Source organism: Acinonyx jubatus, chromosome D1 (assembly GCF_027475565.1).
Source record: "Acinonyx jubatus isolate Ajub_Pintada_27869175 chromosome D1, VMU_Ajub_asm_v1.0, whole genome shotgun sequence".
NCBI lineage: Eukaryota > Metazoa > Chordata > Mammalia > Carnivora > Felidae > Acinonyx > Acinonyx jubatus.
Genome location: NC_069390.1, coordinates 70,319,204 through 70,337,218, shown reverse-complemented (window position 1 = coordinate 70,337,218; position 18,015 = coordinate 70,319,204). Strand labels below are relative to the sequence as shown.

Below are 18,015 nucleotides of genomic sequence, written 5' to 3'. Positions count from 1 at the left end.
AGATTCCAGTTGGAAAAAGAAATGACTCATATTAAGCCACAAGAATGCAGAGCTTCAATATGAATGTTCTTCTTCACTTGAGAACTAGCCTTTGCTGTTGGGCATTGTCTGTATCCCATTTGTTACCTCCCATGGAATTTTTCTGTAGGGCTGGGGCTTGGCTTGGACTGTGTAGAACCCATCACTGAATTATTCATTTTGATCTTGCACATTTTATAAAATGTTAAGAGGGGAGGAATGAGTCAAATGAACATCTTAGAAGAGCTTATACTTACAATGGGTCAATAAGTTTACTTAATTTTGCTTTGCCTGAAGAAAACTAGTCTTGTACTTGTTTTAAAGCTTGAACATGTCATTCTTTTTTTTTTTTAATGTTTATTTTTGAGAGAGAGAGCAAATAAGCAGGGGAGGGGAAGAGAGAGAAGGAGACACAGAATCCGAAGCAGCCTCCAGGCTCTGAGCTGTCAGCACAGAGCCCAACGTGGGGCTTGAACTCATGAACTATGAGATCATGACCTGAGTCGAAGTTGGATGCTCAACCAACTGAGCCACCCAGATGCCCCTTGAACATGTTGTTCTTAAAGAAGACAATATATCTTGTTAAACCCACAGATTTTAGATATATGAAATTTAATTTTTTGAAGTCTTATATGACATGTGTTCTAATTCTTGTTAAAACCAAGTGTCTGTGATCACCTTTTCCTCAGCATGGACTATTAGTTTAAATTTCAAATATAGTAATACCCGTGAAGATTCCAAAATATCAGTGGAAACAATATAATGTAATGAAAAGAACATGGATTTTGTAGACAAACTGACCAAGTTTGTCATGACTTTGCTTTTTAAGAAATGTGTTTTTAAGTAATATATTGAAATAGTTTCAAACATAAGAAAAGCTTATGTTTCCTCAATTTTAAATTGAGAATTATAATATTAAGTTGAACTACATAAAAATTCCAGTATTAAAATGTTCTGTCTTACAAAAATGGCAGTTTAACATAGTTTAACCTAATACCTCTTGTAGGGTTTTGTTTTGTGTTTTGTGGAGAGGATTGAGTAGGATGAGGAAGAAATGAGTATGAGGCCTTCAAAAAGCATGACTTCCCGGAGCTCCTGAGTGGCTTAGTCAGTTAAGTGTCCACTTTTGGATCAGGTCATGATGTCACAGTTTGTGGGTTCGAGCCCCCATCAGGCTGTCTGCTGTCAGTATGGAGCCTGCTTGAGATCCTCTGTCCCCATCTCTCTTTGCTCCTCCCCCACTGGTTTTCTCTCTCTCTCTCTCTCTCTCTCTGTCTCTCAAAAATAAATAAATAAACTTAGAAAAAGGAGTATGACTTCCCTTTCTGGGAAGTTGTAGTAGACAATGCTGGAATCATTTCTTTCAGGCTACATTTTGAAGTTAAAAATGTTTTGATGTTGAAATCTGTTTATAAATGGTTGCTAATGACTAAAAATTTCCAGCACTGAAGAGAAATTAACTCAACTCATTTCATACAATGTATACCTTCTAAATTATTTAAAGAGATTTTGCAGGTGGCAGTATGTTTTTCTTTCTGTTTATTTATTTTGAGAGGTGGGGGATCATGGGCAGGGGAGGGTCAGAGAGGGAGAGAGAGAATCCCAAGTAGGCTCTGCAGTGAAGAGTCCCATAAGGGGCTTGAACTGACGAACGATGAGATCATGACCTGAGCCAAAATCAAGAGTTATATGCTTAACTGACTGAGCCACCCAGGTGCCCTGTTTATCTTTTCTATAATTCATTCCACTCTATCCACCTATCTTTTACATGTTCTCTCCTAGATTAATTCATTTCCTATATTTCTAAGTCTGATGTTGTATGTGTTATCATTGTTTCTTTTCCCGTAACTGTTATTTTAATACAACTGTTTTTTATTTTAATTTTTTTTAATGTTTATTTATTTTTGAGAGAGACAGAGACAGAATGCAAGTGGGTTAGGAGCAGAGAGAGAGGGAGACACAGAATCTGAAGCAGGCTCCAGGCTCTGAGCTATCAGCACAGAGCCCGACATGGGGCTCGAACTCACGAGCTGTGAGATCACGACCTGAGCCGAAGTCGGTCACTCAACTGACTGAGCCACCCAGGAGCCCCTTACCATAACTGTTTATATGACTTTTTGTTTGTTTGTTTGTTTAAATGGTTAATATTATGGGCAACACAGAAGAAAAAAGCCATGGGAATACAGAAATTAAATAATACTTAAAATAGTCACCCAGTAACCTTTAGATTTCTCACTGCAAACCAGTAAATACAACCGAGTGTCCATTTTTAGAAGTGCTCCATGTTTGACATCACCTCCACCTTCATCTCAATCTCACTAAAAACCATATTAACGAGTATATAGAAAGATCCTACGGTGTGTTACAATTTGAACAGGTTAGTTGTCCTTCAGTTTGGTGATATTTAATGTTGAGACCCATTTAAGTTGTAGTAGTGGTAAAGAATCAGTAACTGTTCTCACGCCCTCCCATGATCCCAGTAGTTCTTCTGTTCATTAACTGGAACCCCCCATCCCTTGCCAGCTGTAATGTCACTCATTATAACTTGCCCTCTTTCCTGTTCCTGCCTGGTTCTGTCCCATCCTGTTCTGTCCTATCTCATCCTGTCCTGTTCTGTCTTGTCCTGTCCCGCCCTGTCCTGTTGCATCCTATTTTGTCTTCTACTGTCCTTTCCTATCCTATATTGTCCTGTTGATCCTGAACTTTAAATAAATATTTTCTCGTTTATCAAAAGTCTGGAAAAAAGAGGCCAGTAGCTTAATGTTCTTCTGAAAGCTATCACCTTAAGCCGTGGAAATATTTGCAACATAATTTATAAAGATTTGTCATGTATTTTATGAAAATAATGCATATGATTAAGGGGAAAAATGGAAAAATGAACAAAAGTTGAGATAAAAGGAAAGCAGCCTTTCATATTTTCATTATTTAAAGATAATATTATTCCTCAAACATTACTTTTAAGACTTTTCCCATTCCATTTTCTTTGGAAAACAATCTTTCTTGTGACTTTCAAACTTATTAAATCTTTTTCATATTTACTATAGAAAATGAGAGAAAATGCAAAATAAGTCATTTATATCTCAGCACCCACACATAACCACTGTGAACATTTTGGTGTATTTCCTAAATACAAGTTTTTGTTTTTGTTTTTTTTAATAATATGATCGTTCATGGAGCACCTGGCTGACACAGTCAGTAGAGCATGTGACTCTTTTTTTTTTAATATTAAAAAAAAATTTAATCTTTATTTATTTTTGAGAGACAAAGAAAGAGAGCACGAAGTGGGGAGGGGCAGAGAGAGAGGGAGACAAAAAATCCGAAGTAGGCTCCATGCTGTCAGCACTAGCCTGATGCCTGATGCGGGGCTGGAACTCAGGAACCACAAGATCATGACCTGAGCCAAAGTTGAATGCTTAACCCACTGAGCCATCCAGGTGCCCCAAGCATGTGACTCTTGATCTCAGGGTCCTGAGTTCCATTTTGGGCATGGAGCCTACTTAAAAAACAAACAAAAACAAAAACACACAATACTATGATCATTTAGAATAAACAATTTTGTATTTTCCTTTTAACATTTAGTGTTAAATATTACATTAGATTTATTTCTATTGTTATAGATTATGAAGCTTACATCATTAAACATACATTTTTTTATTTTTAATATTTCACTGAATAAATACAAATACACCTATCTTAAACATTCCCAAATTTGTGCCTGGGTGGCTCAGTTGGTTAAGTGTCCAACTTCGGGTCAGGTCGTGATCTCACGGTCCGTGGGTTCAAGCCCCGCGTCGGGCTCTGTGCTGACAGCTCAGCCTGGAGTCTGCTTTGGATTCTGTGTCTCCCTCTCTCTCTGTTCCTCCCCTGCTCATACTCTGTCTCTCTCTGTCTCAAAAATAAATAAAAACATTAAAGAAAAAATTTAAAAAAAAATTCCCAAATTTTTAGACATCCAGTTGGCTTCTGTTCACTATTCCAGAAAATGCTGTGAAAAACATTGTGGGGAGCCCAGGTGGCTCAGTTGGTTAAGTGTCTGACTCTTGATTTTGACTCAGTTCATGATCTCATGGTTTGGGAGTTTGAGTCCCATGTCGGGCTTCGTGCTGACAGTATGGAGCCTGCCTGGGATTCTCTCTCTCTCCCTCTCTCTCTCTGCTCCTCCCCTGTTCATGCTGCATGCTCTCTCAAAATAAATAAATAAATAAAGTTAAAAAAAAATCATTGTACAGAATACCCCCCTCTGTTTTTATAATTATTTCCTTTGGCTATGTTATTAGAATTTCAAAGTATAATAACTCATTTAATTATACTTACTGTGAATTTCTTATTGTAATCTATCTGTTTAGTTCTTGGTACTTAATTGTTAAAATAAAGTACATTTCAAAAGAAATACATACTTCTGTACCTTGAATACTGGTGTCACAATAGAAAAAAAATTAGAAACTCCCCTTTACATCTAAGAGGTAACTAATGACTTCTGTATAATCTATAAACATAGAATCTATATAATCTGTGTTAATCTAGTCTGCATCTATCTCTCTCTATATATGCCTATATATACAAATACACATATATGCACCTGCATATTAATTCAGCAATATATTATGGGTATTGTTATTTAATTTCCATTATACAAGTTTAACTTATTTCCAATGGCTAAATACTATCCCATAATGTGTAGTTAATTTGTTGTATATTTCTCCACTGTTAGTCATTTTAGTTGTATTTGTTTTGTTTTTATATCACATACCATACTGCAGTGAGAATCCTTGTAGAAGTTTACATGCACACTTGGACAAGTATGTCTGTGTGCTGCTTTTTTTTTTTTTTTAAGAAATTCCAACATGAGTTATTTTGGACCTATTAAATGTTAGCTTTTTAGGGAAAAAAAGATTATTTTTGATTTATACTTCCTCTCCTATACCGATTTATCATCTTACATTTGATGGAATGTGTTGTTCTACACTGTAAGTTGACCAGTTAAACTCTGAAGAATTTGTTGGAAGAGTCTAATGTGTAAATATGTATGCATCAGGAAGTTTAGACAGATAGTCTGTGCCAAACAGTCCATTCATTCAGTCCATTTTACTGAGCACCTACTCTCTCAGGTATTTTGGCCATTTTGATGCATCCAGAATTCTTTTTCTTAGAATTGACAGCTTCTTCTTGGAGACAGTTTTTCATTTTGTTTTGTTTTGATTTCCTCTAAAGAAAGACTAGAAGAAATTCGCCTGGATTCAAAGTTGAAAGCTAGGGTTAAAAGACAAGCCGAGTTAGCTAACTAGATTGCTAGTGTTTTGAGGGCAAAGATAGCACTTAAAGATAGCTTTATAGATTCAATGAAGAAGAGTTATTAACAAATAGGATTGAGTTCAGGAGGAGTAAAATAGAAATGCTTAATTGACACTCGTGTGAGAAAAATCTTAATATTGAAATCCTATATTCAGTCCATGAGTTTTAATATATGTCATTATGGATAGTCTGATTGCAGTCTTAACCAAGTGAGAGCGTACCATTGCTATGACTGTTGTTTCCTTCCAAAAATTATTCCATGCATTCAAGCCACTAGTATATCTGTTTTGGCTTCTAAATCTTAGGAGGAATGTTGAGAAATTAAAAATGGTTTAAAGATGAGGAAGCATGATGCAAGGTTTTGGAATGATTGTTTCCGATGAAGAGTAGCTGAGGGTGACTAAATAAATATTCAGTAATTGTGATCAGATGTGCTGGATCTGTGATGGAGGAGAAACAGGGTCTGTCTCAGCTTTCCAGCCACCCATGCTCTACAAAATACATGCCATTCCTTGGTGCCTTTCCCTGTGCATGAATAATTCCTGCAGGAGGAAGAAATGTAGCAATGACATGAAAGCAAATGCACTGTAATTCTTGAGATCCTTGTTCTTGTGCTGTAGATAGGAGTAGAAGATAAGAGAGAGATAAGCAGTGAACATCCACAGGAATGTAAAGGGTGAATTAAAAAAAAAATCCATTTTGTCAGCTAAAAAGGTCAAACCATTTTTATTTGATATATTTTTACCTTTTAGAATAGGTCTATGAGAGAAAGTGGAGGAGGTTTTTATTATTGTTTTGTTAAGTTCTGCAATTCTACATTTTAGAGACAATGACCTTGGTAGAGGTCACAGGTATTTGCTGTGATAAAAATGCCATACCTCTTAATCTGGTGACCTGTTCAGTAGACAGCATTGCCTGTAGAAAGCCAGGAATGTGTTCAATGCAATTCTGGATCCCATTTATGTTGAACTTTAACTTTTGTAGACAGACACATGGTCTAGAAGTGAATCTCTTCTGTTCTCTGGGCTTTTGGCACAGGAAAAACAAGGTGGACAAAATCCGGACAGAAATACCATGTTACAATCCTGCTTTCTCCTCTCTATGTAAGAGCTACATTTCTTTCTGAGTTATAATAGACTTCTAAGGAAAGACTACATTCCTACTATAGTCCTACTGAAAATGAAAGAAAGTTTATTTCTAGAAAGGGTAGAATGAAGGGTGATGACATATAAAAGAAAGATTTGAGTTAAGCATAAGGAAATATGGATGTAAAGTCAGGATGACTTCTTTTCTTTTAGTGGTCCCTTTAATTATATGGAAACAAATTTTTTCCTCCAGCTTCTTTCTTTAGAGACAGTGTTAAAAAAAAAAGGATTATAGATTGGAAGAGAGGTCAACTTGAGTCAAAAATTACATCATAGTTAAAAGTTTCCAGGGCAGTTAGTTGACAGAAACCAGCTAGGATCATTTGGCATGAATTATAGCTTATAATGGAATAAGGGATATTCATGAGCTTTTGGATATACCCCAAGACCACTGAATTGGTAGTTTATTGTAGAATTTTTTTAAAGAAATAATTACTCCAATTATTATTAACTGCTTTCTGATAGCTCATGGCATTTTATCCATTATTTTCATATGAAACTGTGTCAAAATAGGTAGTCAACTTTTGAAGTAACCTTTCATTGAAATATCATTTTTTTAATCCTTAAGTACAATCTTGTCTGCATGAAATAGCTATCATATTCTAAATTTATATCTCTTTTATAATATATTAATGGTACAAAGTGAAATTTAAACTATGACCAAAAGTTTGATTTAGAGGTATAGGAAAACTAAATTGTTCTGATTGTCTGTCATGGTTACTATAAAGACAATAAAAAATGCCATTGCTTTGGAAAGTTCTGTAGACTACTTTATGGGGTTTTCTCTCTTTGTTCATGTAACTGTCTCATGGTTACTTTTTGGCTTTCATTGCTAAAAGCATATTTTCCTCAAGGAGTACTTTTTCAAGACAATTTTCACTATTAACAAGCATGAATTTTTGAGGTCCCCCACAACAAGAGGCAGTTTGGGCATTGCCATTTTGCAGTGCTGCCACTCTCTAACTTTGGGGGGGGGCACAAGGAGATAAACAGGTAAAATATTACAATATAATGTGTAAAGTTCTGTAGAGGAAGTGTGGAGGTTGGAAGAGGTGGAATGCTATCACAAACAGAAGGAATGGCAATGCATGAGCCATGGATGGGGAATGGAGATACGGGGTGAAACTTGGAATGATTAGTCTGGGTAATGCATCCAGGAGCAGCATTAAATATAAAAGTATAGCCAGTTGGCCCTATGAGGAGAGAGAGAGGGAGTGAGAGAGGGAGAGAGAGAATCCCAAGCAGGCTCTGTGCTGTCAGCACATAGCCCAAAGTGGGACTCGATCCCATGAATCATGAAATCATGACCTGAGCTAAAACTTCCCATTTGAGAGCAAAATGTTCATTTGAAAGTTAATTTACCAGAAAAGTTGTTTTTTTTTTTTTTTTTTTGCAAGTCAACTATTTCCACGGGATTTTGTTACACTTTAATAGGTCTGTCAAACACTTGGATGGAGAGGTGGAAAACATGAATGTAAAGTTTTCAGCTAAAGCAAAATTGAGAAGAAAAAAATATCAGAATATAGTATCTATACCCAATATAATAGAATAGTCTAAAACCATATCATTCTTGAATATATATACACGCTCTCTCTCACCTTCATTTTTTTTTTTTTTTACTGTAGGATAGGGGTCATTGCTTTGTAGTAACTCATGGGAGAAATCTCTTATGTTGTAAACTCAAGATGAGCCATTATGTAACATAGTTGCCCTATGATATAGCACAGTCTTAGAATTAGCAGAGATCAATCATGTGCTTTGTGAGGGAGATGAGGCTCTTCAGTACTGCCTGCTACTATTAGTCTATGTTGAGGATGTACTGAATTCTGGTGAACTGTGAAAAGTCACTGAGGTGAGAGGGAGTCCTAAAATTTTTTCAAGAATTTCAGAGACAACTAATTGTGTTTAGCATGAAGAAAACAAGATTGGACTAAGAAATCATTCTTTTATCTTCAGGTTAGGAATATTATTATCTAGAGGTGCCTGGTGGGTGGAAGTTACAGAGACATGGACTTCATGTAAGTGTAAGAAAGCAAAAGAGGTTTTTGACAGTGGAATGGCTGCTGTCTCTGGAACAATTCAACAGAAGCGTAGATTACCTTTGGTCAGAGCAATCATAGAAGGAGTGAGACTCTGGGGGACAGTGGGGTGTGGGGTAGGCTCTTTTAGTACTCCAGTTTTAGAGGTACCTGTTTCAGTAAAGTATTTAGCAAAATAAATTCACTTATGCGTACCATATTTAGTCAAAACTGGATCCTTTCTATATGCAAGACTGGGTCATAGTTACCATAAGATGTAATTCTTGTCTCAAAATTTTTGTGATGATTAGCCGCACAAAGAAATGTGATGGCCCAAATTACTTTCTTCCAATTTGCTCTGCATACTTCCTTCAGACTAATCATTAGCACATTCTCACCTCTTTATACCGCCGTCCTACTTAAAACACATTCACTCTGCACTGATATTGGGATAAAGACACACATTCTTAATGTGACCTACACAAGCCAGCCAGGTCTATCCCTTCTCCAGTTTTATGTTGTGGCACCCTCAATTTCCAATCCTTGGATTGGAATCCTGACCTGCTATTAAATTCTCATATATACACCATATTCCCATTTGCTGTGCATTGGTTTTCACGCTGGTTTTCTCTGCGTGGATGTCTTTCTCCTTTTTGAATGACTTGTACTATCACCCTCAAGATCTCAGTTCACTTTTCACGTAATTGGGGAAGCCTTCCTGACCTTATTTAGCTTTCATTTCCTGTTATACGTGCTCATACTCTGTATTTCTCATTCAAAGAATTGATCATTGTTAGAATTTACATTTGATTATATAGCTATTTGATTAGTGTGTTTCCCCTACTAAAATGCAAACATCTTAAGGAATAGGCATTCTCTGTTTTAGAATTCCTGGTGCCTTGGGATATGTACATATCACACAAAATATGTATTGAATGAATGATATAAATGGAACAGATAACATTTACAGTAGAAGCATAGAAGAGAAAATTTAGAGAAAAGATGCGATATAGCGACACCAAGGCAATAAATTAATTTTGTATAGTGCTTGCATATTTTAGACTGATTTTTTTAGTTTTTACAAAAGTTCTAAGAGCTAAGATTATTGTATCATAGCATATTACATTCATTTTACAGATAAGAAAAATTATCCCTCTTAATTTTACAGAAAAGGACAGTTAACTAGCTCAAAATGAATATTAAATAGCAGATTTAAGATAAGAAACCATGTGTTTGAGATTTTTAGAAAAAAAACCATATACTTGTTATACCCAGATGTTATATTCTTTTATAACTTGCTTCAAATGGCATATTTCCTTATGATTTTTCTATAGGATTACATTAGGTCAGTCTGCTATAACAAAATACTATAGATTAGGTGGCTTAACGAATGTCTGCTTCAGTTCTGGAGGCTGGGAAGTCTAAGATCAAGGTGCCAGCAGAATTGGTCTGGTGAGATCCCTTTCCTGGTTTGCAGAGAGCCACCTTGCTCTGTCCTCACAGAGAGTCTACAGAGAGCTGTGGCCTTTTCTTCTTCTTATAAAAGCACTAATTGCATAATGGGGGCCCTACCCTCAAAAACTTAATCTAAACCTAGTAAACTCTCCCAAGCTCCACCTCCAAATATTATGACATTAGATTTCATCATATGAACTTGGGGGGAACAGACATCCAGTCCATAACAAGGAGGAAGATATGTTTTCTTTGTATTTGCTCATCTAAAATATATTCATAGTTTTAAAATTACATATGGATTTCTCAATTATGTTTCAGAGACCTTGACAGGTAGAATTTGAAACATGAAAGTAACACTGCCACCTAGTGACAACTAACTTGAATGAAGTTGGAAAAGCAAAGCAGCAATTAAGTTCTCTCAGAATGGTGACACAAGTCGTTCAGGTAGAAGTGGGCAGGGCACCAGACTTGGGCGGTCATTTCTTTTTAGTGAATATTTGAGATAGTTGACTCTTTCAATGATCATGCATTAATAATGACGAAACAAAACAAATTCCCTTAGCTATAGAATATTACCCATGTAGTAAATGGATAAAATGAATTCCTGGGAAATCATTGACTGGGATCTGTCTCCATTTTCCTCACTCTTTCCGTTGCTTCCGAATGAGGGAGGTTTGTACTCGGATAACCTAATAAAAAGTTTTCATCTTAATTTAGAGAACTAAGGATATTCAGGAACAAACATGTAGGTAGAAATGAGTCCTTGATAAAATTTCCGGTTAGATTTTACAGCATTGTAAGGAAGAGGTGGAATGCCAAAGATAAACTCCCATCTATCCTAAGGGGACACTTAAAGCCACTTTGAATTAAATTACTATGTGATTTAATGTAAGCACAACAATAAAACAGTTCCAGACATGCAGTAAACAGTTAGAAAATGAGGAATATAAGAATTTTCTTTAAATCATTGAACCACAAAGGAAAATTGAATAATTTATTTGTATCTTAAGTCCTACACTTATATGATAGATTTTAGCTGAAAAAATTTAAGTGAATTATTGTCCTGGTACATTAAGATTGCAGATAAAATTATCATCTAAAATCCCTTGAGCTAAAATTTTCTTATCGTGTACAGATGCCAGATCAAAAGAGATAACAATTATTCTATTTCTCTGGAGGCCTAAATAACAAAAACCCATCACTCTGAAATGGTAATAATTTTGCTGATTGAGAAAAGCATGTTAGATTTAACTTTTTTTTTTTTTTTTTAGATAGTCTGGAGGGGATTATTTCTATTTGTCTACTTAATGGTATATTCATTGCAATATATCTCTAAGGTGTTCTAACTCATGGTGTAAAAATAGCCTAACTGGAAATATTAATTACTTTTTATATAAGTCAGTGAAAATTATTGTTTTCCTGACATGACTTATTACCCTCTCTCCCCTTCCGGAACAATATTTCATGTGCTAACAATAAACATTTTGTAACGGAGATGCTATTTGCCAAGAGTTAAGTTGGAAATCTCACGAGCCTGAAGAATTTTAAGATAAGAAAAGCATCTGACTTACGCACATTTCTCAGTCAATATCCTTAAAACAAATACTTTTATGTTTATTTTAGGAGGAGAGTACAGATTTGACCCCATCTCTTGCTTTCATGTGCTACATTATTTATATGAAGAATGTAGATAAGTACCAGACAAGAGCAGATGACAATCTAGCAAGATAGTTGCCATGAAGTATTGCCTGGATACCAAGGGTTCCGATTCTTTGAAAAAAAAAAAAAAAGATTGCACAATGTGGTTTTGATAATCTTCGTATGGAACACAGCTGATCTGGATCCCTCCTAGCTTTGGGTCACTGAAGAACTCTAGAGGTGTAGTTCTTAAGGTGAAACCAAAAAGATGGGTAGAGTCAGTAAGGTGAAGAGCTGAAAGGCAGTGGTTTGGAAGGGGGTTGTGTAGTCAGAGCTTTGAATTTTTTGGTACCTTATCCATAAAAAAAGGATTCAACTACACCAGTGTGGAGGTGCATAAAATACTGGGGCTCTCTAGGGTTCTTAATACCCAGAACAGTATAGTGGGGGCGGAATAAGAAATTGACTTCACACCAGAAAAATGTACTTGGGTGATTCTAACACTAGTAGAAAGAGGGGAGACTAAGTTTCATGGCAGTATAGAGGAGAAAGAGACCAGTTTCTTTTAGGGGTTTCTGGTGAGAGGTGAGTTGTTCAAGATTCTTGAAGGAGTTGGCGTTTTTGCCATGATCCTTGAAGGAAGAACAGGGTGAGGCCTGTAGTAAGTTTGTAGTCTGTTTTTGCCTTGGCCGTGTTTTGACCCTTGCCTTATTTGTTCAGCTAGGATTGTGTCTAAGCAGAGCCTCCGCATCTGTTCTTAACCTCAACTGCAGCCTTATCCTTCTACCCATGTGCCGGACACTCCTGGCCTACCTTCGAGGATCCCAGAAGGTAAGCACGAATAATCCTAGTCAGAAATCAAGTGTAACAGTGGCATGTTAGTAGCACTTAATTTTCATGGTCTGATTTTCTACTAGACTGATTTCTCTCATTGGTTGTCATTTACTAGATGAGAGTAAAGACCTCATCATCTGTCAGGATGATCCGTGAGCTACTCTACAACGCTAGATAAGGGCAGTGGATGGGTAGAAATGGTTATTAATAGGGGCACCTGGGTGGCTCAGTCGGTTAAGCGTCCGATTTTGGCCTAGGTCATGATCTCACCATTCCTGAGTTCTAGCCCTGCGTCAGGCTCTGTACTGACAGCTCAGAGCCTGAAACCTATTTCAGATTCTGCGGCTCCCTCTCTGTCTCTGCCCCTTCCCTGCTCATGCTCTGTCTCTCCCTCTCAAAAATAAATAAATGTTAAAAAAATTAAAAAAAAAAAAAGAAATGGTTATTAACAGTGGTATCAGGCACTGTGTGAAGCATTCCACATATGTAACTAGGAGTCCTCACAGTGATTCTGCAGGGATTGCTGATGAAGAACCTGAGGCATAGAGACGTTAAGTAACTGGACCAACATCATGAGACTAGTGAAATGGCAGAGCTAAGATCAGTCCCAGTTCTGAGCTTTTTCCAGAATACTATGCCTCATTGAGACCTTGTGTTTTCATTTAGTTAAGTGCAGGTGAGCAAGCGAGAGCCCTGTGGACTTTGGGCAATATATAGGGTGACTGCTGGTGTTGGTGGTGATTTACCTCCTTTTCAAACACAGACATGTTTTAAGCTATGTAGTAGGATTGGAGAAGATGTCTTGATTAAGATGTGATGTCGTGTGTGATATTTAGTGTTGTAAAATGAAGGTTGTAAGAAAACAGAAAAACGTTTTGGAAATTGAAACTCAATTGAAATTATTTTTTGCCTTCGGTTATCCTGGTGTGTGGTGTGTGTGTGTGTGTGTGTGTGGTTTCTTCATTGAGATAGTAAGGCATTGCTGGATCAATACTGATACTTTAAAAGAAGTTGTTAATATGAGGTCACTTTGATGTTCTGTGAAGTTTATACAAGCAGATTTACTGCAGTAAAACTTCTCAACCTTTTCATGTAATTATATTTAGAAACTCTACTTTTAATACAGTAATTTGTGGAAATAACTCTTTCTGTAGGTTGCCTGCCATTGTAAAATGCTAGGTTTTGATGCCTATGGATGGCTATTGGCTTGGTGAGAAGAAAGAGAAGATAAACAGCAGGAAATGAAACGTGCCCACCTAAGTCTCTCAGTATTTAATAAGTCTTAAAGAACTGTCCCCTGATGTTTAACTAGGTACTCAAAGATGCTTGACATTTTATTTTTTATAAGATTATGAAGACATTTAAAACCATAGATGAAATTGCTTCATTTAAAAATAAACTTATTTTCTTGACTACAAAAGGAAATAATATATATTGTACAACTCAAACATTACAGAAATCATGATCAGGGAAGGTTTTTCCTAATATTACTGATTACAGTTTGGGGTAAATGCCTTCAGATTGGCATATACTGCCATTGACTTTAAACAATATGGGATTATAGTATAGTTTACATGTTATAATTGCTTTACCTAGCTGTTGTCTCACACATCCTTCCACATCAGTAATAAGCCTTCTTACATTCTCTGTAATGTTCGGGTGTTCCACTGATTAGATATATCATAATTCATCTCACCAGCTTTTACTTCCTAGGTTTCTGCTGTATTTCCAAAACTTTGACATCATAAACAATGCTTTAATGAAAAACTCTACAGGTATCTTATTTGCTGCATGATTTTCACCATGCCAAATTTTATTTAGGTTCCAAGCAGGAGAACCAGAAGACTGTTGGATAAAAGCAGAACATTCCATATAACCTGTGGTGTTACTATCTGCATTTTTTCAGGTGAGAAAACCAAAAGATATTAACATATTGTATTAGAAGAACACATTTTATGAATGGTATTTTTATTGTTCCATAAATTATTTGCTGTCCAACTTGTGGTTTTCTTACTATATACCTTAATTTTTCTTTACTGTGTATTTAAAGATAATTGCCTAATGGTGTTACAGAAAATGAACATATCTTATACATTAAATATATATATATATGTGTGTGTGTGTGTGTGTGTGTGTTTCACATTATAATGTATGAAAGTTGGCCTTCAAGCTGCTAATAATTGTTTTCCAAAAGTAAATAATTTCATTCAGAAAGATGAAAAGAAATAGAATAAAAGTTTTTAAAGTTTAAAAGTGAAGATATGATAGGAGTTTAAATGCATACAAATTAGAATGTGAACTGTACCTTCATACAACATGAGTCCATTCAATTATATTTGATAAATGTTTCTTTGATATTAATACTTGGGTTGAAGAGTAAATGTCAAAAAGCTTGTGGAAATGTATCCTGTTCAATTCCAAGTTAAAGTATCAAGTGAGAATCTTTTGGTTTTTAAAAGAGTCCTTTTAAAATAAATTTTTATCTTGAGCATTTATATGATACTTTTCAAATTTTTAGAACAGAAAATAATAAACATATTTATTAACTACATGGACTCTGGAGATGAATTGTGTATGCTCTATCCCCAATGCCCTCCTGCCTTACTGTGTGACATAAGCTCTCTGATCTTTGATTTGTTGTTGTTTTAATCATAAAATGGATTCACAATAGCACCTGCCTCATGGTTTTAAGACTAAAATGAGATCACCCATATGAAGTTTTTAGGATAGAATTAGTTATGGTTTATAATCTCAGGGGTTAATTATCTCAGTGGCGTAGCAACTGACATTTCTGTCTGGCCATTATTTGATAGGACATAGCTGTTTTGATACCAGGGACATTGGTCTGGTTATGTATGTATGGCTATTTTGAATCAGACGTGTTTTGATGCAGCTATTATCAAGAGATCATTAAGCTTTCAGCTTTTAAAAAGTTGCCAAGTATTGTCGAAACAGGCATCTGCACCGTTTTATCCCTGGACATCCTTGTATTGGTGGTTTCCACCTCTGGAGGCAAGAGACAGGGAGAGGCTCAGGGGTGGGATCAGGAATCCATCCAGCCCAAAAGTCTGGGTATGGAGTAAGAATCCAGGATGAGATGAGGACCAAGGGTGTGGTAAGGGTTAGGGCTGGATTAGGACACAGAGAGTGAAAGGTCAGAAAAGGAGGAGCATCAGGGAATGTTGACATATTTGTAACTTGATTTGTTCTAAACTGTAGCTGTGTCCAAATATTCTGGTTCAGCTGGCGAACAACCAGACTGAGACCGGGTAGAGTCTTGCCGTGAATAAACATTCCAGAGGGTTTGCTTTCTGCCACTCACTAGTTGTCTGACCTTAGCTACGTTGCCTCTTTTAACCTTAGTTGTTTGTTTTTTTTTCCTTCTTCTTTTTTTAATGTTTACTTACTTATTTTGAGAGAGGGAGAGAGAGAATGCACACGTGTGTGCAGGTGGGGGAGGGGCAGAGGGAGAAGGAGACAGAGAATCCCAAGATGACAGTATGGAGCCCCATGCTGTGATCCCACAAACTGTGAGATCATGATTTGAGTGGAAATCAGGAGTTGGACACTTAACTTAACCGACTGTGCCACTCATGTGCCCCAAACCTTAGTTTTCTTATCTGTAGAATAGGGATGCTTCTACCCACCTAATTGTTTTGCTGTGAGAATTAAATGGGAAAATCTATTCAAAATGTCTGGCCTGGTTTTCTCCCTGCTCCCTAAAATTAGAAGCCCTGAATGCTTTTGACCTAAAAGATCTTTAAAGAAGGTGAATGTATCCCTTAAGGGTATATCTCATACAGCTGTTACCTAGGGCTTTTTTTTCAGGAGAATTCAGAAAGAATGACCCATAATCTATGTATGTAGTTAACATATAAACCTTTAATTTAAAATGAAGGGATTTTTTTAAAGCTTATATATTTCAGACATGATAAAGCTATAGGACACACAATTTTGCTTAAATTACACTTTATGCCTATGCCATAGTTGAGTCTCACCTGGGCACCCTTTTAAAAATTTCCTTAACTCTGTACTTGCTTGTTAGTTAACCCACTTCTAACTTCCTGTCTGCTTTTTATGGGAACTTTTCCCTTTTTGATTCTGGCAGGAGCTTATCAATCAGTTAGCTAACTTTTTATTTAGCATTCTAGTCTTTCTCTTCTGTGTGCTTTCTGAGTACTTTAGAACTTTTGGCATATCTACATCTCATATGCTAGGTTGGAGGGGACCATAGAGTTTTCCAGTTTCCATACCATGTTTTCTGTTGAAACAGAAAATTTGTATAGACTGTAATTGTTCACAAACCAGTTTCAGGTTACTTATCTCATTAAATCTCCTATTTCTGTCATTATCATTTTACAGAGAACTAATCTGAGGCATTGGTAGGTAAACAGTGTGGCCAAGAAAACTGGATTTCCAACTATTATCTGTTGTTCTTTCACCTCCCTTATTTCACCTACAAGAAAAGATTGGGAAGGGGGAATGTGGTATCATTCAATGCACAAGTTTGTTTTCTGCTTCCTTTCCAGCCTCTTCAAGATAATTTTCCTTTTCCCTGGCCATGCCAAAATGAATTTGTCTTCAACTCTGTAGTAACTTCCTAACACGTGCATCTTTTGCAAGAGCTCTGAGTCAGTTGAGCTCTCTGTCTACTGTGCCACTGTAGATAGATGGTTAAATGGTAATTATTACTTTCCCGAGTTTTTAATACCAATGAAGTGATTGCCAACACTTTTGCTGTTGGGTTTAGGATGCTATGATTTGAATTTATGGGTTGTGAGAAATTTTGACTAGTTAAAAGCCTTCCAGGGGGTCTATATTTTAGGTTGAGTGGCAGTGGAAAATCACAAGATATATGCAACAGATTTAGAGCTAGAGGAGAGATGAAAAATGTAGAACAACTCAAATGTCCAGGAGCTGTTAAACAAGTAAATGCACGCTCATATCCTCATACATTTACGTGTGTAAGTGTGTATGTATGAGTTTCCTAACCCTCACTTGCTAGGGTTATTTTATTCTAGCTTTTGAAAATTCAGTTTCTTTACATGATTTCTAATACTAAACTGTCAGTAATCAAGATTTTTGTGTCTTTAAAATTTCCCCTTTCAATTTAATATTTTATTGCTCAGATCAGCTGTCAAAGTTTGACCCTGTGTTTACTGAGGGAGAGGAAATGAGCCCTCTTTGTGGAGCGTATAGAAAAGCCCCACTGATTTGGGCCTCATGTGATTCCGTAGGTGTGCACGTGGCTGCCCATCTGGTGAACGCCCTCAATTTCTCAGTGAACTACAGTGAAGATTTCGTGGAACTGAATGCTGCAAGATACCGAGATGAGGTGGGTGGTCTCCCTCTTCTCATTTTCCTTTCACTTGTGGTGAGGTGACTGATGAAGGTCTGTGATTTTCACGGAAAATTTGTACCTTGCTGCTCCCTTTGAGTGCTTTTAAAATGCAGTTGTCAAGTTGAGTTTTGTTCCTTTTCAGTAGAAAATATAGGTAATTACTATTTCACAGTCTCTCCTGCTGCAAATGGGAGGTGGAGAGTGTCTACTTTTTATATTTTGCCGTGTTCCGACGGCTGCCACTCAGGCCTACCTTCTGCCTCCCAACAGCGTT

At 36.5% G+C, this 18,015-nt stretch overlaps 1 protein-coding gene across 7 annotated transcripts in view; it reads left to right on the top strand.

Annotated features, from left to right (window-relative positions):
- NOX4 (NADPH oxidase 4) overlaps positions 1-18,015 on the top strand; it is a 167,295-nt gene that overhangs the window by 10,186 nt on the left and 139,094 nt on the right. For 5 of the 7 annotated variants that reach the window (XM_053203772.1, XM_053203771.1, XM_053203770.1 and 2 more), the window contains 3 exons: positions 12,287-12,397; positions 14,222-14,306; positions 17,638-17,735. In XM_053203772.1, the coding sequence (XP_053059747.1) occupies positions 12,287-12,397; positions 14,222-14,306; positions 17,638-17,735 (294 nt within the window). The remainder of the gene's footprint in view (positions 1-12,286; positions 12,398-14,221; positions 14,307-17,637; positions 17,736-18,015) is intronic. The other 2 variants (XM_053203773.1, XM_053203776.1) reach the window with 1 other exon arrangement.